Below are 22,296 nucleotides of genomic sequence, written 5' to 3' on the forward strand. Positions count from 1 at the left end.
ACAACGTGGCGCATCTCTCAGATGCGTCACGTTGTTAATACCCAGCACCATGGCGCATCTTTTGTGCTGCCGCTGCGTCACAAAAGGTCTCGGTAGAGGGTGGCAGTGGTGAACCAGAGGGTGGCAGTGATGAACCAGAGGGTGACAGTGATGAACCAGAGGGTGGCAGGGGTGAACCAGAGGGTGACAGTGCTGAACCAGAGGGTGGCAGTGCTGAACCAGAGGGTGGCAGGGGTGAACCAGAGGGTGGCAGTTATGAACCAGATGGTGGCAGGGGTGAACCAGAGGGTGGCAGTGGTGAACGAGAGGGTGGCATGGGTGAACCAGAGGGTGGCAGTGGTGAACCAGAGAGTGGCAGTGGTGAACCAGAGGGTGGCAGTGGTGAACCAGAGGGTGACAGTGGTTAACCAGAGGGTGGCAGTCGTGAACCAGAGGGTGGAAGTGGTGAACCAGAGGGTGACAGTGCTGTACCAGAGGGTGGCAGGGGTGAACCAGAGGGTGGCAGTGGTGAACCAGAGGGTGGCAGTGGTGAACCAGAGGGTGGCAGGGGTGAACCAGAGGGTGGCAGTGCTGAACCAGAGGGGGACAGTGGTTAACCAGAGGGTGGCAGTGGTGAACCAGAGGTGCTGTGATGAACCAGAGGGTGGCAGTCGTGAACCAGAGGGTGGCAGTGGTGAACCAGAGGGTGACCGTGCTGTACCAGAGGTTGGCAGGGGTGAACCAGAGGTGCTGTGATGAACCAGAGGGTGGCAGTCGTGAACCAGAGGGTGGCAGTGGTGAACCAGAGGGTGACAGTGCTGTACCAGAGGGTGGCAGGGGGGACCCAGAGGGTGCTGTGATGAACCAGAGGTTGGCAGTGGTGAACCAGAGGGTGGCAGTGGTGAACCAGGGGGTGCAGTGGTGAACCAGAGGGTGGCAGTGCTGAACCAGAGGGTGGCAGGGGTGAACCAGAGGGTGGCAGTGGTGAACCAGAGGGTGCTGCGCCCATACACGACCGCATGGGTAACTTCCCCATGCAAGCGGCCCGCGAACACGCAAAAAGCCCCGCGAACACGCAAAAAGCCCCGCGAACACGCAAAAAGCCCCACGAACACGCAAAAAACCCTGCAAACACGCAAAAAACCCCGCGAACACGCAAAAACACAAAAATCCGCAAATTCGCAAGAATTCGCGGATTTTTCGGATTGCGAATACGATTTCGCGTGAATTCGCGGAACGCGAATTCGCAATTTTCACCCATACTTAATTATCAGAAGCAAAGTTATCAGTATAGTTACTAGTCCATAGAAAGCAAATGGTGACAGCATGCTACTATGCTGAAATGAATAAGCGTAAACCACACCTATTTCTCACCCTCCCTAACTAGCATATTATATTAATATATAAGAAGGTCTCTTTGGGTTTTAGCAGGGCGGGCCCATACCTCAAGATCCTAGTATGAAGAGATCACACCAGCTCTCTGCATGCGAACCGCATCAAGTGTGTATGTGTGCTTTTAGCAAAGCAATATAAAACGCGCCTAAAGCCAGAATTTGGCAGGAGCTGCACTTATGTTATGTCTCTGAAAGTGCGGAGATCAGTTCTCACAACAATCTGTGTCGTGTTATCCTAGTAGCTTCAGCACTCACTGTACAGACACAGCTGATGGGAGAGCAATAACATATTATTCTCATGTAAATCCAAACGCTCCTCTAGGGTGAAAGCTAAATCAACAATTATGTCTCGTGTGCAGAAGCAGCAAAAGGAAAAATGGCGTTTAAACATTTAATAAGCCCATGCTAACTTAACACAGTATTTAGATTAACAGTAGCTACATGGGACTACATTGTCTCTCTTGAAACGGTTGTGCTGATGCCATGTTGTGTGATCCTGTCCCAAGATAAAGATCTTTTGAACGATAAGGGCACAGAGAGTAATTGGGCCGGATGCGCATAGATGACGTTAAGTGGCATAGGCAGAGTTGGACGCGCTTACGGCCGGCCACAGCTGCTTGTCAGTGAGACATAGACAGCGCCAAGGTGAGCAGAGGTGAAACGGCGCTTTCTCCCCAACAGGGACGGCGGTACTGTTAGTGTTTGCTTTGTGGTAGAGTGTGTTTTAGTTGATCTAGCAGGGCGGTGCTGGTGGTGGGCTGCGCAGGATGGCACGCTCCTGCGCTTTACTCGAGCAGGGATGCTCGCTGGTGTGGTTGGGCCTGCTGCTCTGACGTAGATCCTCTCTCTGTGGGTGGCTCTGGGTGGTGTGCACCCTGTCGGAAGTGGTGATTTTTGAGGTTGTCTGCTCTGAGGTAAATGGTCTCTCAGCACCACCACAGCATCACTCAGCGCTACCCCAGCATCACTCAGCACCACCACATTATCACTCAGCACCACCACATTATCACTCAGCACCACCACATTATCACTCAGCACCACCACATTATCACTCAGCACCACCACAGCACCACTCAGCAGCACCACTCGGCACCACCACCGCACCACTCGGCACCACCACAGCACCACCACAGCACCACCACAGCACCACTCAGCAGCACCACCACAGCATCACTCAGCACCACTCAGCACCACCACAGCACCACTCAGCACCACCACAGCACCACCACAGCATCACTCGGCACCACCACAGCATCACTCAGCACCACCACATTATCACTCAGCACCACCACATTATCACTCAGCACCACCACATTATCACTCAGCACCACCACATTATCACTCAGCACCACCACATTATCACTCAGCACCACCACATTATCACTCAGCACCACCACAGCAGCACTCAGCACTACCACAGCAGCACTCAGCAAAAGCACTCAGCACCACCACAGCACCACTCGGCACCACCACTGCACCACTCGGCAGCACCACTCGGCACCACCACAGCATCACTCGGCACCACCACAGCATCACTCAGCACCACCACAGCATCACTCAGCACCACCACAGCATCACCACAGCATCACCACAGCATCACCACAGCATCACTCAGCACCACCACAGCATCACTCAGCACCACCACAGCATCACTCAGCACCACCACAGCATCACTCAGCACCACCACAGCATCACTCTGGAACACCACAGCATCACTGTGTGCTACCACAGCATCACTCAGGGCCTCCACAGCATCACTCAGGGTCTCCACAGCATCACTCAAGGCCTCCACAGCATCACTCAAGGCCTCCACAGCATCACTCAAGGCCTCCACAGCATCACTCAAGGCCTCCACAGCATCACTCGGGGCCTCCACAGCATCACTCGGGGCCTCCACAGCATCACTCGGGGCCTCCACAGCATCACTCGGGGCCTCCACAGCATCACTCGGGGCCTCCACAGCATCACTCGGGGCCACCACAGCATCACTCGGGGCCACCACAGCATCACTCGGGGCCACCACAGCATCACTCGGGGCCACCACAGCATCACTCGGGGCCACCACAGCATCACTCGGGGCCACCACAGCATCACTCGGGGCCACCACAGCATCACTCTGGGCCACCACAGCATCACTCTGGGCCACCACAGCATCACTCTGGGCCACCACAGCATCACTCGGGCCACCACAGCATCACTCGGGGCCACCACAGCATCACTCGGGGCCACCACAGCATCACTCGGGGCCACCACAGCATCACTCGGGGCCACCACAGCATCACTCGGGGGCCACCACAGCATCACTCGGGGCCACCACAGCATCACTCGGGCCACCACAGCATCACTCGGGGCCACCACAGCATCACTCGGGGCCACCACAGCACCACTCGGGGCCACCACAGCATCACTCGGGGCCACCACAGCATCACTCGGGGCCTCCACAGCATCACTCGGGGCCTCCACAGCATCACTCGGGGCCTCCACAGCATCACCCCCGGCCACCACAGCATCACCCCCGGCCACCACAGCATCACCCCCGGCCACCACAGCATCACCCCCGGCCACCACAGCATCACTCACGGCCTCCACAGCATCACTCACGGCCTCCACAGCATCACTCACGGCCTCCACAGCATCACTCACGGCCTCCACAGCATCACTCACGGCCTCCACAGCATCACTCACGGCCTCCACAGCATGACTCGGGGGCACCACTACATCACTATGCGCTACCACAGCAATACTGAACGCCACAGCATCACTGAACGCCACCACATCACTCCGCGCCGTAACAGCATCAATCTGTGCAACCATTCAACAACAATTGGTTCAAATATGTTCTCTCAATGTTTCAAGCTTTATTACAAATGTCACAAAAAGATGTTAATATTTCACTTCTGTTCTTGCATTTTCGTCACAATAAAATACACTGAACATAATCTTTACAAAAGTTATTTACAAAAGTTTAAGCTATTGCCATTATGAATTACTATCACTTTTATGTAAGTATTAATTATTTAAAAAAATTAAAAGCCATTGTTATTTGTAATATCAATACATCTAAGTGACGTAAATACAAAACATGTTGCATTACAAATGCTATAGGTGTCACGTTTGCTAAATTTATAACTATTGGCATTGTAAATGACAAAGCTATGAATTTAGCTATTTTCAAAACCAACACATAAATACAAAAATTGTCATTTACAAGACCAATAGCTCAAACTTTCCTAATGCGAGATCTATTGCATTGCAAATGCTTGTTGAGTACTAGTGGCAAAAATGATGAACAGCGTCTCCAGCTTAACAAAAGGCTTGATTTCTACTATGAGATGTTCACACATTCTCAAGAATGTAAAGAGTAGACTCCTGAGTGAGCTCCAGGCAGAGAGTAGTGAATTTACTGGCATGTCTCTCAGCTGGGGCATTGCAAGTTAAACCACAAACTCATTCTAGATAGCCAGGGAGAAACAAAGTAGGACAATAGCTCTGTTACCTAGACAGGACAATTTTAGATAAAGTGGTGTCTGTTGTTTTAAGACCAGTCAGGAAATGCAGAATGGATAGTTTTTTTATGAGATGTCATTGAATGTTACAACCTGGTAAAAATGTAAAGTCAAAACAAGGTAAAATTGGTAACAGTAACATTTTAAACAGAAACCTTTATCAAAAACACCAGAGAAGTAAGAACCTTTAGTTTATCATGTGACAAGGGATAGGAAGAGTCTGAGTTACAAAACATAGTTATCAATAGTCTATGAGTGATTCAGATCGGAAGATTTGGTGGAGCCTTTTCAGTGATATGCACTTTATAGCAACCTAAAAACGTGAAGAAATTTTTTTATGTGAAAGTGTCAGTGTAGTGAAACCATGCCAAGACCTTGAAAGCATAAGGTAGCTGGAATAGTGGGCAGATAACTCTATGAAATATATTGGAGAAAGCAGCACTGTGTAAGACCTGTGTATATTGTAGATAAGAGAAAAATGGCACAGTAAAAAAGTTGGAATTTGTTAAAAAAAATCAGAAGGGCATTGAGATTCAAGGGTTGCATGAGCAGATTGAATAGATTTTAGGAATGTGACTAGCAAAGGTAACAGAAGACTTACAACACATATATGAAGAGGCAGGCTGCAGAAAATGTTCTCATTTAGATGTGATTCAGATAGGTTGAAGTGTGTTATCATAAGAGAAAAGAACAGAAAATAATTAAGTTAACTTTCCAAAATGACAAAAAATAATTTATCGATGAATTCTGTTTTGTTTTAGGTAAAGCTGATCATCCACTGATCCTTGAGGCCCTCCGCCCTCAAATGCTGCTGAAACTAACCCTTGGTGGGCTCACCCTAACCCTGCTCCACCAATACCTAGAGTCAAACCAGACCGATTCCAAGGCACCAATGTTTGGCCAGCTTACAAGCCATTTCTTCACTGAGCTAGCCTACTTCAAGGACACTGCATTTAGCGGGCGGGACTTCCAGCACCTTCGGCAGCAGTTTGAGAAGGCCATCCCTTACAGTCACCTCAGGTACTGTACTGTAGAACGTCAAGCCGCTTTGGAACACTTAATGATTTCTGATAATGGTTACACAATGTTAACCTAGCTACTGCAATAACCTATCCATAATATGCTGGGGATAGGGGTTTGAAACTTAGGATTACATAGTGAGAAGTATGTAGTGAGAAAATGCTAGCAGGTAATTCAGTAGAATTTCTGAGGTATTTCTCTCTTCATCTTTTCTCTTAATCCACCATGCTGATCTCTTAGACAAAGTGTAGAGGGAAGATCTCCTAGAAAGACAAACCGTGTTTATTTTCCCCCCTACCCGCCCCCTCCTGTTTCTTTCCCCCGCCCAACCCCTCCTCTTTCTTCTCCCCCGCCCTCCCCATCCTGTTTCCCCCACTAGCCCCTATCCTGTTTCCTCCACCTGCCCCATCCTGTGTCTTCCGCCTGCCCCATCCTGTGTCCCCCACATGCCTGACCCCATTCTGTGTCCCCCCATGCCTGCCTCTTCCCATTTCCTCCCCATGCCCACCTCCTCCTGTTTCTTCCTCCCGCCCGCCCCATCCTGTTACTTCGCCCGCCAACCCCATCCTGCTTGTTCCCCTTGCCCACCCCATCCTGTTTGTTCTCCCACCCGCCTTCCCCCATCCTGCTTGTTCCCTCTGCCCGCCCCATCTTGTTTCTTCCCAACTGCCACCCCTATCTTGTTTCTTCCCACCTGCCCGCCCCATCTTGTTTGTTCCCCCTTCCAGCCCCATCCTGTTTCTTCCTCCCCTCCGGCTCCATCCTGTTTCTGAGCCCCCTCCGGCCCCATCCTGTTTATTCCCCTCCATCCGGTTTCTTCCCACCAACCCGCTCCATCCGGTTTCTTCCCCCGCCTGTCCAATACTGTTTATTCCTCCCTGCCTGCCCCCATCCTGTTTATACCCCCGCCTGCCCCATCCTGTTTCTTCTCCTGGCCCGCCCCATCCTGTTTCTCCCCCCCACCCCATCCTGTTTCTTAACCATTATGTTTCTTCCCCCCACCGGCCTCTTCCTGTTTCTCCCCCACCCGCCTCATCCTGTTTCTTCCACCCCCGCCCCATCCTGTTTCTTTTCCCACCCCTCACCATACTGTTTATCCCCGCCTCATCCTGTTTCTTCCCCCCACCCATCCTGTTTCTTAACCATCCTGTTTCTTCCCCCCGCCCAGCCTCTTCCTGTTTCTTGCCACCCACCCGCCCTTTTCCTGTTTCTTCCCACCCACCCGCCCGGCCTTTTCCTGTTTCTTCCCACCCACCCGCCCGGCCTTTTCCTGTTTCTTCCCACCCACCCGCCCGGCCTTTTCCTGTTTCTTCCCACCCACCCGCCCGGCCTTTTCCTGTTTCTTCCCACCCACCCGCCCGGCCTTTTCCTGTTTCTAAACACCCACCCGCCCGGCCTTTTCCTGTTTCTAAACACCCACCCGCCCGGCCTTTTCCTGTTTCTAAACACCCACCCGCCCGGCCTTTTCCTGTTTCTAAACACCCACCCGCCCGGCCTTTTCCTGTTTCTTCCCACCCACCCGCCCGGCCTTTTCCTGTTTCTTCCCACCCACCCGCCCGGCCTTTTCCTGTTTCTTCCCACCCACCCGCCCGGCCTCTTCCTGTTTCTTCCCACCCACCCGCCCGGCCTCTTCCTGTTTCTACCCACCCACCCGCCCGGCCTCTTCCTGTTTCTACCCACCCACCCGCCCGGCCTCTTCCTGTTTCTACCCACCCACCCGCCCGGCCTCTTCCTGTTTCTACCCACCCACCCGCCCGGCCTCTTCCTGTTTCTACCCACCCACCCGCCCGGCCTCTTCCTGTTTCTACCCACCCACCCGCCCGGCCTCTTCCTGTTTCTACCCACCCACCCGCCCGGCCTCTTCCTGTTTCTACCCACCCACCCGCCCGGCCTCTTCCTGTTTCTACCCACCCACCCGCCCGGCCTCTTCCTGTTTCTACCCACCCACCCGCCCGGCCTCTTCCTGTTTCTAATCCCACCCACCCGCCCGGCCTCTTCCTGTTTCTTCCCACCCACCCGCCCGGCCTCTTCCTGTTTCTTCCCACCCACCCGCCCGGCCTCTTCCTGTTTCTTCCCACCCACCCGCCCGGCCTCTTCCTGTTTCTTCCCACCCACCCGCCCGGCCTCTTCCTGTTTCTTCCCACCCACCCGCCCGGCCTCTTCCTGTTTCTTCCCACCCACCCGCCCGGCCTCTCCCTGTTTCTTCCCACCCACCCGCCCGGCCTCTTCCTGTTTCTTCCCACCCACCCGCCCGGCCTCTTCCTGTTTCTTCCCACCCACCCGCCCGGCCTCTTCCTGTTTCTTCCCACCCACCCGCCCGGCCTCTTCCTGTTTCTTGCCACCCACCCGCCCGCCCCGTCCTGTTTCTTCCCACCCACCCGCCCGCCCCGTCCTGTTTCTTCCCACCCACCTGCCCGCCCTGTTTCTTTTCAACTGTCCTGTTTCTTCCCACCCGCCCGTCCCGTCCTGTTTCTTCCCACCCACCCGCCCGCCCCGTCCTGTTTCTTCCCACCCACCCGCCCGCCCCGTCCTGTTTCTTCCCACCCACCCGCCCGCCCCGTCCTGTTTCTTCCCACCCACCCGCCCGCCCCGTCCTGTTTCTTCCCACCCGCCCGCCCGCCCCGTCCTGTTTCTTCCCACCCGCCCGCCCGCCCCGTCCTGTTTCTTCCCACCCGCCCGCCCCCGTCCTGTTTCTTCCCACCCGCCCGCCCCCGTCCTGTTTCTTCCCACCCGCCCGCCCCCGTCCTGTCTCTTCCCACCCGCCCGCCCCCGTCCTGTCTCTTCCCACCCGCCCGCCCCCGTCCTGTCTCTTCCCACCCGCCCGCCCCCGTCCTGTCTCTTCCCACCCGCCCCCGTCCTGTTTCTTCCCGCCCGCCCCGTCCTGTTTTGTCCCGCCCGCCCCCGTCCTGTTTCTTCCCGCCCGCCCCGTCCTGTTTTGTCCCGCCCGCCCCCGTCCTGTTTCTTCCCACCCGCCCGCGTCCTGTTCCGTACCCGTCCTGTTCCGTACCCGTCCTGTTCCTTCCCACCCGCCCGCCCCCGTCCTGTTCCTTCCCACCCGTCCGAGCCCGTCCTGTTCCTTCCCAGCCGCCCGCCCCGTCCTGTTCCTTCCCAGCCGCCCGCCCCCATCCTGTTCCTTCCCAGCCGCCCGCCCCCATCCTGTTCCTTCCCAGCCGCCCGCCCCCATCCTGTTCCTTATATCCTGTTCCTTCCCACCCGCCCGCCCCATCCTGTTCCTTCCCACCCGCCCGCCCCATCCTGTTCCTGCCCGCCCCATCCTGTTCCTTCCCACCCGCCCGCCCCATCCTGTTCCTGCCCGCCCCATCCTGTTCCTTCCCACCCGCCCGCCCCATCCTGTTCCTTCCCACCCGCCCCGTCCTGTTCCTTCCCACCCGCCCGCCCCATCCTGTTCCTTCCCACCCGCCCGCCCCATCCTGTTCCTTCCCACCCGCCCGCCCCATCCTGTTCCTTCCCACCCGCCCGCCCTATCCTGTTCCTTCCCACCCGCCCGCCCCATCCTGTTCCTTCCCACCCGCCCGCCCCCATCCTGTTCCTTCCCACCCGCCCGCCCCCATCCTGTTCCTTCCCACCCGCCCGCCCCCATCCTGTTCCTTCCCACCCGCCCGCCCCATCCTGTTCCTTCCCACCCGCCCGCCCCCATCCTGTTCCTTCCCACCCGCCCACCCCATCCTGTTCCTTCCCACCCGCCCACCCCATCCTGTTCCTTCCCACCCGCCCACCCCCATCCTGTTCCTTCTCATCCGCCCACCCCCATCCTGTTCCTTCTCACCCGCCCACCCCCATCCTGTTCCTTCTCACCCGCCCGCCCCCATCCTGTTCCTTCTCAGCCGCCCCCATCCTGTTCCTTCCCACCCGCCCGCCCCCATCCTGTTCCTTCCCACCCGCCCGCCCCCATCCTGTTCCTTCCCACCCGCCCGCCCCCATCCTGTTCCTTCCCACCCGCCCGCCCCCATCCTGTTCCTTCCCACCCGCCCTCCCCCACCCCGCCCCTACCCTGTTTCTTCCCACCCGCCCGCCCCTACCCTGTTTCTTCCCACCCGCCCGCCCCTACCCTGTTTCTTCCCACCCGCCCGCCCCTATCCTGTTTCTTCCCACCCGCCCGCCCCTATCCTGTTTCTTCCCACCCGCCCGCCCCTATCCTGTTTCTTCCCACCCGCCCGCCCCGATCCTGTTTCTTCCCACCCACCCGCCCCGATCCTGTTTCTTCCCACCCACCCGCCCCGATCCTGTTTCTTCCCACCCACCCGCCCCGATCCTGTTTCTTCCCACCCACCCGCCCCTATCCTGCAGTTACATGTATGTTCTGTGCCAGTACCACAGCCCAGTACCCCACACCATTATAGCACTCGCCAAGCGTCTAGGCCTTCAGTCCTCTCCCTCAAATGGTCACCCTGCTTTGGCTCGGATGTCTGTGCTACTGCACAACCCGGAGAAGCATGGCACGCGCTGGATCTTAATTCACCATGCTCAGGCCTCCAACAGCTGACGGACACACCCCATCTCAGGCATGGATGCCAAGGTCACCTGCTCTTAAGGACGACCCTTACACCAGAATTCCCACTCTCTGGTCCTCAGTCTTGGTCTGCAGTACCCTTCGCAGGTCCTCTACCCCTGGTCTCCACTTGCACCTCTTTGTCTCACCACAAGGCCCTAATCTACCATATTGGAAAGGTCGGTGGAGGGAGGACCGCTTTCCTTGGTCCCTCAAATCCCTTAAATGTCCCACTGCTACAGCTCGGCTATGATGTCTCTGTGCTATGGCACAATCCTACAGGGGCTTGGCACCCGGCGAAACTTACCTCACCATGCTCAGCTTAAGGCCACCCCCCACGTCCGGATTGGGTACAAAGGACACAGGCGCAGCATGGACTTGTATACCAGAACTCACACTCTTTGGACCTTAGTGCTGGTATGTGGCACCCATTACAGGTCCTCCGTCCTTCGCACCCCTGTTTCCGTTTGAGCCTCTTTGCCTCACACCACCAGGTCCTAAGCTGCCACCTTGGCACTGAATGTGGAGAGAAGACAGCTTTCCTGGGTTCCCCACAAGTCACACCTTTGTCCACGATTGTGGAAATTGCAGCGGAAGTCCCCCCTCTTGCTTGTTCTGCCTGTTCTATATTTCCAGTACTACCAGTTTCCAGGTGAAATAGAATTTTATATTTATTTGGAGTTGGCCACTGTATTAAATGAAGAGGCCGGTGTCCTCATCACCTAATGCTCTGCACCCATATCCCCCCCACTCTGGCCAGATGAAATGTTTTTAATGAAGGCAAATGGAGGGGACGCAAATCTCCTTCTTGAATGGTGACTAATAAAAAAAAACTTGAATTGTATGTAGCCAATACAACTCTGAAATACATCGGGGAATCTCTTCAGATTTTAGGACCTCTGTTTGATGACACCCACATACATTTGCAGGATATACATTGCACGTTTTATAACATTAAGCTTGAGTGGGAAAGACTGACTTTATGAGGGTTGTTTGCTTTGGTTATGTAGACATATCACCTGTGCATAATATTGCATTAGAAACCATTTTCGGGGTGTGTGCTCTAATTCTACAGGAACTCTCCTATAACATCCCCGAGTGGCAGTAGTTGTACACATCTCATTCTGTGTTTTTATCATTGCAGGTTAACCGGAGCAGCCGTGCAAGTCATCTATGAACAGAAAGTTGGCAACGGTGTCCATGCAGTGAGCACTGATCTCTGCTTCGGGATGCTTGAGGTGCTGGAGTGTCTGTGGGCCGAAGAATGTCATAGAATTGGGGTGAAGCAGAAGCCTGAATATACAGAGGTAAAAAGAATGGTGAACTAAAACAAAATTGGTTTAATAAACATTTCAGGTGCTGTTGAGACATGCTGGGATCAGAGACTAATTTCCCTTTTCAGTTTCTAAATTCTTATCAATTATCAAGCAAGTGGAGTTCACATTTTAAAAGTGTGGGCCATGTTTCCGGTTGCATTTAGTTCATATTTCCATGCTTAAAAGTTAAAAACCCTCTTAACCAGTGTTCCCTTGAAGGTGTGCGCTTGGGCGCACGCGCACCTCAGTGCCCCTGAGCATGCACTGCTGTGTGTGTGTGGCGTACACACATCCCCGAAAGCAATTCCGCCCCCGAAGCAGGACGAAAACGGGCCTTTCTAACTTGCTGAGGAAGAGGCATTTAGCAAGTGCTCCCTCTTTGGAGCACTTGCTAAATTTGTTTTGTTTTCTAGAGTGCGGCTGTGGAGCTTATTGTGTGCTTTTGGTTAAGTATTTTTGACAGTTGCAGAGCGTCACAAGCTGATATTAACATGAATGCTTTAAACAAAAGCACACATATGCCCCGCAGTCACACTCTAGAAAACAAAAGAAATGCAGCACCAAAGACCGCGTGTGCTTTTAGAATCACCTAAATGCACACACTGTGTTTGCAGCCTTGCTGCATTTCTTCTCTTAATTGAGCTGTGCTGCCTGGTGGTTGTGTGCCTTTTTTAAAGTTTTCATGCTAGTTGCAGCTCATGAACGGCGCTGCCATAAGGAACGTTTACTGCCTCAGAGTTACAAAGGTGGCACGCGGCGGGGGTTCAGACTCTGGGAGACCTCTACCGCAAGCGCGCCCTGCTTCCATATGCGACCATGATAGAAGAGGACAGGCTCCCTGCGGGGCAATTCCTCCTGCATCGATCTCTGTTGACCGCACTCACTGCGCTTTGGGGAGACCTAGCAACCGAACCCCCCACACACCTAACCATGCAATACTTGCATGCAATGGGGCAAGGCAGACGCCTGGCAGAGTGGTTTGCAGCTTCACTGTGCCAACACGCGGCAATCAAGTTAGACTCCTTTAGGCTTAAATGGGAGCAAGACCTTGGTAGATAATTTTCGGACAAATAGTGGGGGCAGGTGCTGGCCAGCCCAGTTTAGATCCCCAGAAATGTGAGGTTCAGGCATATTCAATATTACATTACGCAAAGAGTGTACTACAAGCCGTTCAAAATTAACAGATACTTTAATCGTGCTGACTCTGCTTGTCCAAGATGCTCTGTTGTAGAGGCAGACTTGATTCACATGCTGTGGAGTTGCACCAGTCTTGGCACCTACTGGAGAGACGTGGCAGAATCGCTGCATGCCTGCACTGAGAGAGAGATACCCTTTGAGTGGCTGGTATACTTGCGGCACCAATTCGGCAGAACACGCAGCACCAAAGTCACGTCGAGATTTTTGGACTTGGGCATAATAGCTGCCAGACGGCTAATTACAAAGCAATGGAAGGCTCCTGACCCTCTACACTTCCAGACTTGGAGACACTTCACTATCGCATTGGGCCAGGGCAGAGATCATAGCGATATGCCGCGAAGAAACACAGGGCTTAGGAAAGTACAAAAAACTACACACACTTTGAAACGATCCTCATAGTGCTGCAACAACATGCAGACCCACCAGCCTAACCCACATTGACACCCGACCCGGATGGACAATACCGCGCACACGTCTAGAATCCCTGAAGGTCCCACTACACCAATCCTGCAGCTAAGACAGGCGTTGGCACTATTACGGGGGCATATGGCTACAGTAATGGGCATAGACACAACAAGCAACATATTCCCGCACATGCAGAGGCAGGTGGAGGTACTCCAACCCAGCTCCAAGTTCTAAGACTCTCCCCTCAGTGTGGTTAAAAGCACAGTTTACCACGGTTCTCTACACCACTCCAGCGACTCAATGTTACTGTCTATACATAGAGGTTTCGAGGTTTCGACGTGGCACGTAGCAGGGCTAAAGGGCTTCTCAGTGGTAGGGCTGCCAAGGCTGCCTCTGCACCAGTGTCACTCACTCCTCTCTATCTTCCTTGGCTGCGGCAATGAATAATTGAATTCAACGGGGAGCTGACAGTACGCGGGTTATGACACCGGGGCCGGTGTGAGCTGCAGTAGGCAGCGCGATGCTGCAAGCGCCATGCTTGAGTTTGGCGCCGCCTGCATAGCCAGCCCCTTTCAACAAACTCAACTTGTTTTGGCAGCAGGATGTGACGTCCTCCTTGCGGCGCCGAGACACAGTATAATTAATGATTTCTGCTACATTGTAGCAGTGAGTGTTAGCCTCCAGGTGAGCTCCAAGCCTGCCTGCGAACACCACGATAGGCGCGCTGCGAGCTGCCACACTTTTAGGCAGCCTTCAGTACACTGACAGATGCTGACACGATGCCTATGCATATGCATGACAATGCATTTCAGTGCGGTAATGCGGAGCACCACACTGAAATGCATTAGTCTAACGCCTCATGGGTGGTAAAATTGCTAGAAGCCAGGAAGGAGGCAGCAAGTGCTTTTAGAAACATAATATACTTGCAAGCATGACACCCCACCTGAAGTCAGCGCCCAGTGCAATCGCACCGCCGAAGAGCCACCCTGCTCAAGGGTCCTGTGACTGTTGGGCTAGGGTGTGCTGCTTCATAGGCCAGCCCGCAAGACTGGAGGTGAACTTCAGTATGGATTGTGGTGGACAGGCTTTAAGGTTAACTCACAATTGCCATGGTTAGGGTCCTCACGCTGATGCTAAGACACCAGGGCTTTTAAGATCTAGCAAGAGAATGTGCTCCTTCAGGAGAGTGGTCTGATGGACTGGTCATGAAGGGTGAACCTGGTTCCCCAGTTCCAAATTCGGCAGCTCTGTCCATAGTGCAACATCCTCTCCTCAACTGAACACCATACGGCCCCATTGAGAGAAACTTGCACTGCCTTCAGCTACAACCCATTTGTTCCCTGCTATAAACTCCTGGATGCGACACAATTCAAATTACGCATTAGACGAGAGTAATATGCTTCCTAAAAAAAGAAAGTAACAACATCCTGGAAAAAGCAAACACTCATAGGAGGCAAAACCTTTTTTTAAAATACCAAATTAGTGAGTCCAAAAAACGATTTATTTCCTACCCCTAAATTGGTATCCTAAAATCAGGGGACATGTGGAAACCTTCTAGGTGTAATTACCTAAGGTTTCTCTTGGTGGTCAACTAGTTTCATGCCTAGCCCCAAGGCATTTTATCAGGACCTAGAAAGGAGAAATGATGTTCCCACTCCTGGTGTTGTAATAAACACAACAATAATAAAAATCCAAATTAAACATACAGTTCCTAATTGGTTTGTGTTAAATCAAAAATACCTGCAAGGATAGAAAAAATAGATTAAAATAAACATGAACCTTAGGTCTAATTGTGTTCTTACGATCGTGATGATACTATGATACTATAGTCTTGGTGGTTGGTGGTGAAATATATTTTTCAAACGATGCCCAAAGGTGTTCGTACTTCAGTGAGACCCACAACACAAAACAAACATTTAACATACAATATTGAGTCACCAGCATACTTTGTGTTAGAATCAGTACATACTTAAAATACGACCATCATTGGGCCTCATGAGTCCGTCGTGGAGTTTAAAGGAGGGACGCCTGTAGTCAAACCCTACAAGTATAATCAGAGATAAAAAAAAAGGGGGGGGGTAAAGATCAATACGGCAGTTAGACTCAAAAGCATGTGTCCTGGGACGGGCAGGACGCCCCTACTTACTTCGTCAAGGCTATCCCTCTCTGTAGACCTGACTGTACTCCTCCGTGGCTCCGATGTTACTGGAGCTGCTGGAGCTGCGGAGAAAGCCATTTTGATACACGTGAGCAATTCAGCGTGTCTCCCATTGGTTTGGAAAAAAGCTGGAACGCGCACCGTAGTAACTGTGCACTCAGTCCGGATACTTCCGGGTTCCTGAATAATCGTCGAGTGTGACATATGGCAAATTATTAACCTTCCTCAGTGTTTAATGAAAAGTTAAAAAAGGTTAAAAAAAAAAAAGGGAGGCTTTGAGGAAAAATAAGGATTTAATGGTGACCGGTGTTGGCTAGTGGGAACGTAGTCTAATAGCCGGTAGATAGGCATGAGTTGGAAGGGAACTCAAAAACTTTATTGAGACATGTGAAACGGACACTATTCAGCCATAATGTTTACACATTTCGTGGAATTGCTTATCATAAGCATGTAGGAGCTGTGTAAGTGGAGTGTGAATGTACCACTTTACTCTGCTGTGAGGGTTGTGTCATGACGCTGACTAACTCTGTATTATTGGCCATTCGGGTTGTTGTAGAAGTCCGACTATGGGGAAACACAGGATGTTTATTCTAATGAGTTCAGAGTTATATCCACAGAGACACCCTAGCACGTAAGGCATTTATATGTTTAGGCATATCAAGCCTGACTATAGGTATACAAGTGGTATTGCTAACCTTTGATTGATCAGTCTAAATGTAGACCACTGTGCCCAATTGGAAGTAAATACACAGGACACATCTAGTGCGTAGAAAATAGTTGTAGTTTGCTCATTTTGATAGTTTTTCTGAAGGCTGGCTACAGGGATGCCGGGGAGTCTCTGAACATTTTTTGTGATCCGTTTAGATGTAGATCACTAAGGAAAAACGGTATTGTTAAGCCCAATTGAAAAGAAAAAGGTACGCTGTGTAAGTCTCTGCGAGGAATGGTTAAAAATATATATACAGGGTGACCTCGCAGTGGGCTTATGCGATTTAGAAAGAACTATCCGGTGCAAGTGTTACCGGTGTATGGTCATGCTCGGTACACCTGCTGGTGCTTTTAAGTGCAGATCCTACCTGAGTTTTAATTTTGTAGGTTTTATATTTCAGACTAATTGGCCCTATGGAATATTTTGTTCAATCCTTTCACATGAGACTTGAATCTGTAGACCCATCTCTGCTCTTTTTCATGGAGGTCAGCCTCGTTTGTTATCAGTACTATCCCAGTCCATCTTAAGTCCCTGAGGGTGTGTTTATGATCTAGGAAATGAGAGGTCAATTTAGTTGTTGCTCTTTGACATCTGGCATTGCTGCGATGTTCGGACATACGAGTTCTTATTTTTTTCCTAGATGTCATCCCTACGTAGTGGAGATTGCATGGGGATGTGATCAGATATATGACGTTCTTTGACTCCCAGTTCGTGAACCTATGTTGTTCCCAGGCAGTGCAATCGTTGAAGGTGATCTTTTTACTGGTGCTTGTAAGGTGGCACACAAACTTGGATGGTGGCCGCTGATGGGTGCCAGGAAACCTTGGTTGGGGATGTTAACATGAGGTTTTTGTGGACATGGGTGTACCGACATGTCCTTTAAATTATGGTTCCTTTTGTTTGAGAACATTGGTTTTTGTAGCATCACTGTGCCCCCACTTAGAATGTTCCAGTGTTTGCTTATTATCTTGCTGATGGTATTAGAGGAACTGTTATATGATGTGACACATATCGGGCGTGTTGTGTCCGGTCCTCTTCTAGTGTGTTCAAGGAGGGCTTGCCTGTCGTTGTTCCTTGCTCTAGTCCTAGCACGTGATATTAGCCTATCTGGATAATTACGTACTCTCACCTTGGCACTGAAATCTGTTGCCTGTAGTTTGAAATCCTTAACATCGGAGCAGTTCCTACGGAGGTGTAGGAAATGTCCAAATGGTAAGTTCTCTCTCAGATGTCTCGGGTGATGGCTGCCAAAGCTCAAGAGACAATTCTTCGCTGTGGTCTTGAAATGTGTCTGTCTTTAAGCCTGCTCCATTGGCAATAATATTCAAATCAAGAAAGACCATTGGAGTTTTGGAGATCGTGTAGGTTAATTTTAGATATTTATTTTGGCCATTGAGCCATGAGATGAATGATTCCGCAGAGTTCTCATCCCTGTTCCAGATGCCAAAGATGTCATCTATGAATCTCTTCCAGGCACTAATGTTGTCTTTATAGAGGTTGGTGGATGACAAAATATTCTCTTGCTCCAGGTGGTGGACGTGCAAACCTGCCACACTAGGAGCAAACGTGCTGCCCATGCTTTTGTAGGAAGAGTAGGTGCTCAAAGGCAAAGAAACTCTCTGTTAGGGCCAGGTGGCAGCACTCCATCACCAAACTGCGTGGTGTTTGGTATTCCCAGGGTATAACTGTACTCCCAAATGGGGCTACCAGTCTCACCAAAAACAAATTGACAGTGCCAGGTTTATACTGTCAGAACCTATTAAACACATGCTCTACTTTTTCATATGCTTCACCCTGCCCTGGGACTTGATAGGCCTGCTGTAGTGGTTACTTACGCCAATTAAAAAGGGAGATTGATTGGTCTTTGCCATTGCTTAAAATGACAAAGTCGTACCTGCCTGCAGTAGCAGGCTAGGAGCCACGTTTTACCTTGTCAGGCTCAGGGTGGCGCAACTAGTGCTGCAGACCCTTGGGGTACCCCGGGTACGATATACTAGGCACTAAGAAATAAGGCAATTTATGCCATTTGGGTACAGGCCTGTAGAAAAGTAGGATCTGCTTTCATGGTTACCCCCACTTTATGCTGGTTTTGTTCTGTTGTATGACAAGTCTCCCTGGGATCTTTCTCCCTAAATTTGACAGTGGTAAGTACTTTGGTACCTTCCAATTGGCTACTGGTGTACCCATGTAAGTCCCTAGTATATGGTACTAAGGTACCAAGGGCATAGGTACACCAGAGGTCTCCCATGGACTGCAGCATGTATTAATCCACCCATGAGACACCACTCAGAGTCTGTCAACAGGCCTGTCATTGCAGCCTGTGTGAGTTGGTGCTAGCACCACTTATGACAGATATAGGTTTCTGAGGTCACTGAGCTTAAAACCTATAAGTCACCCCTAAGGCAGTCCTTTCAATCCTGAAGGCACTGTGCTAGGTTATACGTGTGAGGATGCCTTGCATTAGCAGGGCCCCCTTACAAACCCTGGAGTAGATTCTCCAGGCTTTGTAAGTGCGGTCAGCCATTTTTATACATAGTGTTCATGCGTCATTATGGCTGTGCCGAATCTGGGCATTTTTGGTATCAAACATGTTGGAATCATACCCCAACACCGTTACTGGTGTTGGCGGTATGAATCCATGCGGTATGAATCCATGCACTGGTAGCATCTCCGGAAAGCCCCTAGTACTCCCAGTAAAAGCCTTCCAGGGTTTGCCAGCAAGCTAGTGATGCTGCGAACCCCAGACACGATTCCGCCCTCCTGCTGCTGAGCTGCGCTCGAGCAGGGGAAGATGGTACAAAATGTTTTCCGTCATAGGGAGGTATGACAGGACTTAGTGTATTGGACTGGTGTGGGGGCGCTTGCCAGCACCACCAGACTGCTTAAAAGAGCACATTTGGTGCCCTCCTTTCATACTCCAGTTTGAGCCAGTTCAAGGAGCACTTGGCACCCACCCTGGCGCGAAACTGGACAAAGGACATGGGATTGTCCTCCCCTCTGTTCAACCTCTCCTCTGGGAGAGACCCTTAAATCGTTCCAACCCTTTCGCTTGCGTTCTTAAGGGCTTACCTGTGGGTGGCCCTTCCGATTCATTGTGGGACAAGATTCAAACCCGAAACCACTTCAGCTTCAACCATCTGGGCACCTGGACTTTGGCTGGAACTGAGACTGCACCAAGGAAGACTTATGCTGCTTCTGGTCTCGCTGTTCTGTATGCCATGTCCATCCCCTCTGCTTTTTCCTAGGCTCTTCTCCGGGCCTGTGGGCATCAAAGACACCCAAAGGGATCTCTCTTGGAGTGAACGAGTCACTCCCCTGCATCTGCAGGCACTTCAACAAAGCTCACCTGTCTGCTGCTCCTGACATCCCACAGACTTCGGAAGGCTCAGCAACACAGTTGGTGGTTCTGCAACTCCCTTGAAGTCTGACCTTGTCTCTCAGCAAGTTTGAAGCCAGTATCCCTTGTCGGAACCGCTGAAACCAAACCTCTGTGCACTGCCTCAACTTGCCGGTGCCAAGGTTTGTTAGCTCTGTACTCCAGAAATCTTCGCATCCTCTGCTCCCTGGGTCTGCATAATTGGTGAGCCGCTCAAGGTACTCTCTTGTGACTCCTGTGCCTTCGGCCTGTGGTTTTTTTTTCAGCTTCATTGAGCTCCCCTGCTTGCTCGGGGCCTCTTCTGACTCTCCTGCAATTGGTGAGTCCCTATGACCTTGCTGGTCCCAACTTTGCTCCTTTTTCGAATCCAGCTTCTGTTGCTGCTGCTAAGGTTTGTTGGTGGTCCCGCCAGACACGACACCTTGGTTCTCAACTTCCGACGTGGGATAGCTCGTGAACGGCTCCTGGTGTTCCACAGCTTCGCTTGGTCCTCACTGCTGCAGCAACAGGGTCAGCGACATCACTCCTGCATCGTACATCGTTGGTGGTAATTGCTATTCCGTGCCTCCTGGTCACCTCCGAGTGCAGTAGACTGTCCTATCCGCTTGCAGGCACTTCTCTTCAAGAATCCATCCTTGGATTCCACCAGACTCTTTCAGCATCTTGGCCAATGGCCTCCTTTCTAAAGTACTCCATTGTGCTCTTTAGTGGTTTCCGACTATAATTCGCCCCTATGCACCCGGCTTCCCTGGTGTAGGTATCCTGATTCCTGGGGTATCCACAGGTGGGGTGAATCTCCAAACTTTTGTCTTCCACTGGGTTTCTTCAGCATCCACTGGGAAGGATCCTTCTTGAAAAATGCAACCGCAACTTTCCCATTGATTTTCATTGAATATGTGGCTGCGCACAGCCTCCGTGGGGTTCCTGGGTACTTACCTTGGGTGGTTCCTTGTGTTCCCAGCTCTTCTGAGTCTCCTGGTCCAAGTCCCAACTTCTGCCGCAGTTCGCATTACACTTCTTTAGTACATGGTTTGGTCTGCCCCTGGAGACCACTGTGTGTGTGTGCTTACCTGTTTGCAATTGAAGTATTGTGTATGTTGTGTTGATATCTCCAGGTAGGAGATATGCCAATGTGTTAGTGAGTGTGTTTAATAAATATACTTATTTTGATAACCACGCTGAGTGTTTTTTTTTGTTTAATCTACACTATATGATTAGCTCTGGTAAAACAAGTTGCGTAACACTCCTTCTCAGACTAAACCTGGAGGCTGCTCTCCACAGCTACCACCTAGAGAGCTTTCTGTGGTTGTCTAAGATCCCTAAATTGTATCCAGTATTCTTAGGCACCACTTATCTTGTATTTTTGAAGTTATGAATGATAGAGGAGATGTTGGAGCCTGGGAATAAGATTGTCCTCTCTCTCTCCTCTAATGTATGTAATCTCTTGGGAGGAAAATCATTTTTTCCAACAAAGGTGCCCCTTTACCCTATTTCTGCTTGAGGTGTAAGCCCCTCCTCAGAGACTGCTTTGAGCAAACAGTCTCTCTTCGATAAAAGTTCTTATTTGGGAGTCCTAAAAGGTTTAATATGTAATCTGAGTCTTCTAGTGGTAACATTTGTCTTGAGATACTTTATGGTATGCTTAGGAACGTGGAAGAAATGCATCCCAGAGAGAAACGAGAGTAGTAGAACAAGGTAGCTTTCAGACTTCTCATCTATTCTGGTTGTGACCAGTTGTGATCTCCTTTCATTAATACCTAACCATCTCCACCAGGACCCTCAAGACCTTTCTTCATGTCACTGGTGCTCCTGTTTTAGGTTGATCTCAAGAGTTCCCAGACCATCGGCAACAACGCAGGAGGTCAGAGCATTCACAGAGGCCATGCTGCGTATCTTCATCATCTGGCTCTCTCTCGTGTACATCATTTGGAAGTAGTCTGGGTTTGCAGCAGTGACCTCTAGCGTACTTCCTGCTACTCCTGTCACTTCCTTTTCAAACCCTGGCCACAGAAGAGACAAGAGTTTACCCCCTCTGAGGCCAGGGGTCGCAAAGGAAATGCCACGAGTAGCAGGGATCAAGCTAAAGTTCACAGCTGCGACTCCGGCCTACTCCCAAATGACGTTCATGCTTCGTCTGATGCATTGTAGGGCCTCAAGGATCCACAGGGGCCCTCAGTCAGATCCGTTCTCTACGCCATCTGAACCCCTTGGACCGGTCACAGATTCAGCACCGACTCCGGTGCAGACTTCTACCTCGGTTCAGAAACCCACATGAGTCCCTCATTCATAAATGCAGGTACAGACGCCAGAGGAGAGTCCGTTATCAACTTCAATGTCTTTATTGCGCACCTTGTCCGCGTACAACCTGCGTCTGATCCTATGCTTACAATACTGCAGAGGTGCCCTTCAGAGGCTCCATAGTCTTTTCGGCTCTGACCCTGACCGGAGCCTGCCACCACCCAGAGAGTACGAAGTTGGGGGTGAGAACATTATTCCACCTCCTCCAATTATGATGATGTCAGTCTTTACAACACAAATGTCCTTACGGAGAGTTTGCACCATTTGCGGTCCTTATTTTAGCCTTTGCTTCCATTTAATAAAACTCTTACTGGCACTTTAATGGGCACTTGATTAAACCCCAGTTCTTGCACGGCTGAGAATAACAGGTGGCCAGACTCCACGGACCCACTTCTGGTGACTTGTTTTCTCACATAGCATCCTATTCC

The 22,296-nt window shown here is 51.4% G+C and overlaps 1 protein-coding gene across 1 annotated transcript in view; it reads left to right on the top strand.

Annotated features, from left to right (window-relative positions):
* The window catches only part of LOC144783273 (autophagy-related protein 2 homolog A-like), a 397,715-nt gene that overhangs the window by 265,173 nt on the left and 110,246 nt on the right, over positions 1-22,296 (top strand). Inside the window, exons 11-12 of the mRNA XM_078662337.1 lie at positions 5,641-5,899; positions 11,554-11,716. Coding sequence (XP_078518463.1) covers positions 5,641-5,899; positions 11,554-11,716 — 422 coding nt within the window. The remainder of the gene's footprint in view (positions 1-5,640; positions 5,900-11,553; positions 11,717-22,296) is intronic.

Source organism: Lissotriton helveticus, chromosome 9, assembly GCF_964261635.1.
Source record: "Lissotriton helveticus chromosome 9, aLisHel1.1, whole genome shotgun sequence".
In the NCBI taxonomy this organism is placed as follows: domain Eukaryota; kingdom Metazoa; phylum Chordata; class Amphibia; order Caudata; family Salamandridae; genus Lissotriton; species Lissotriton helveticus.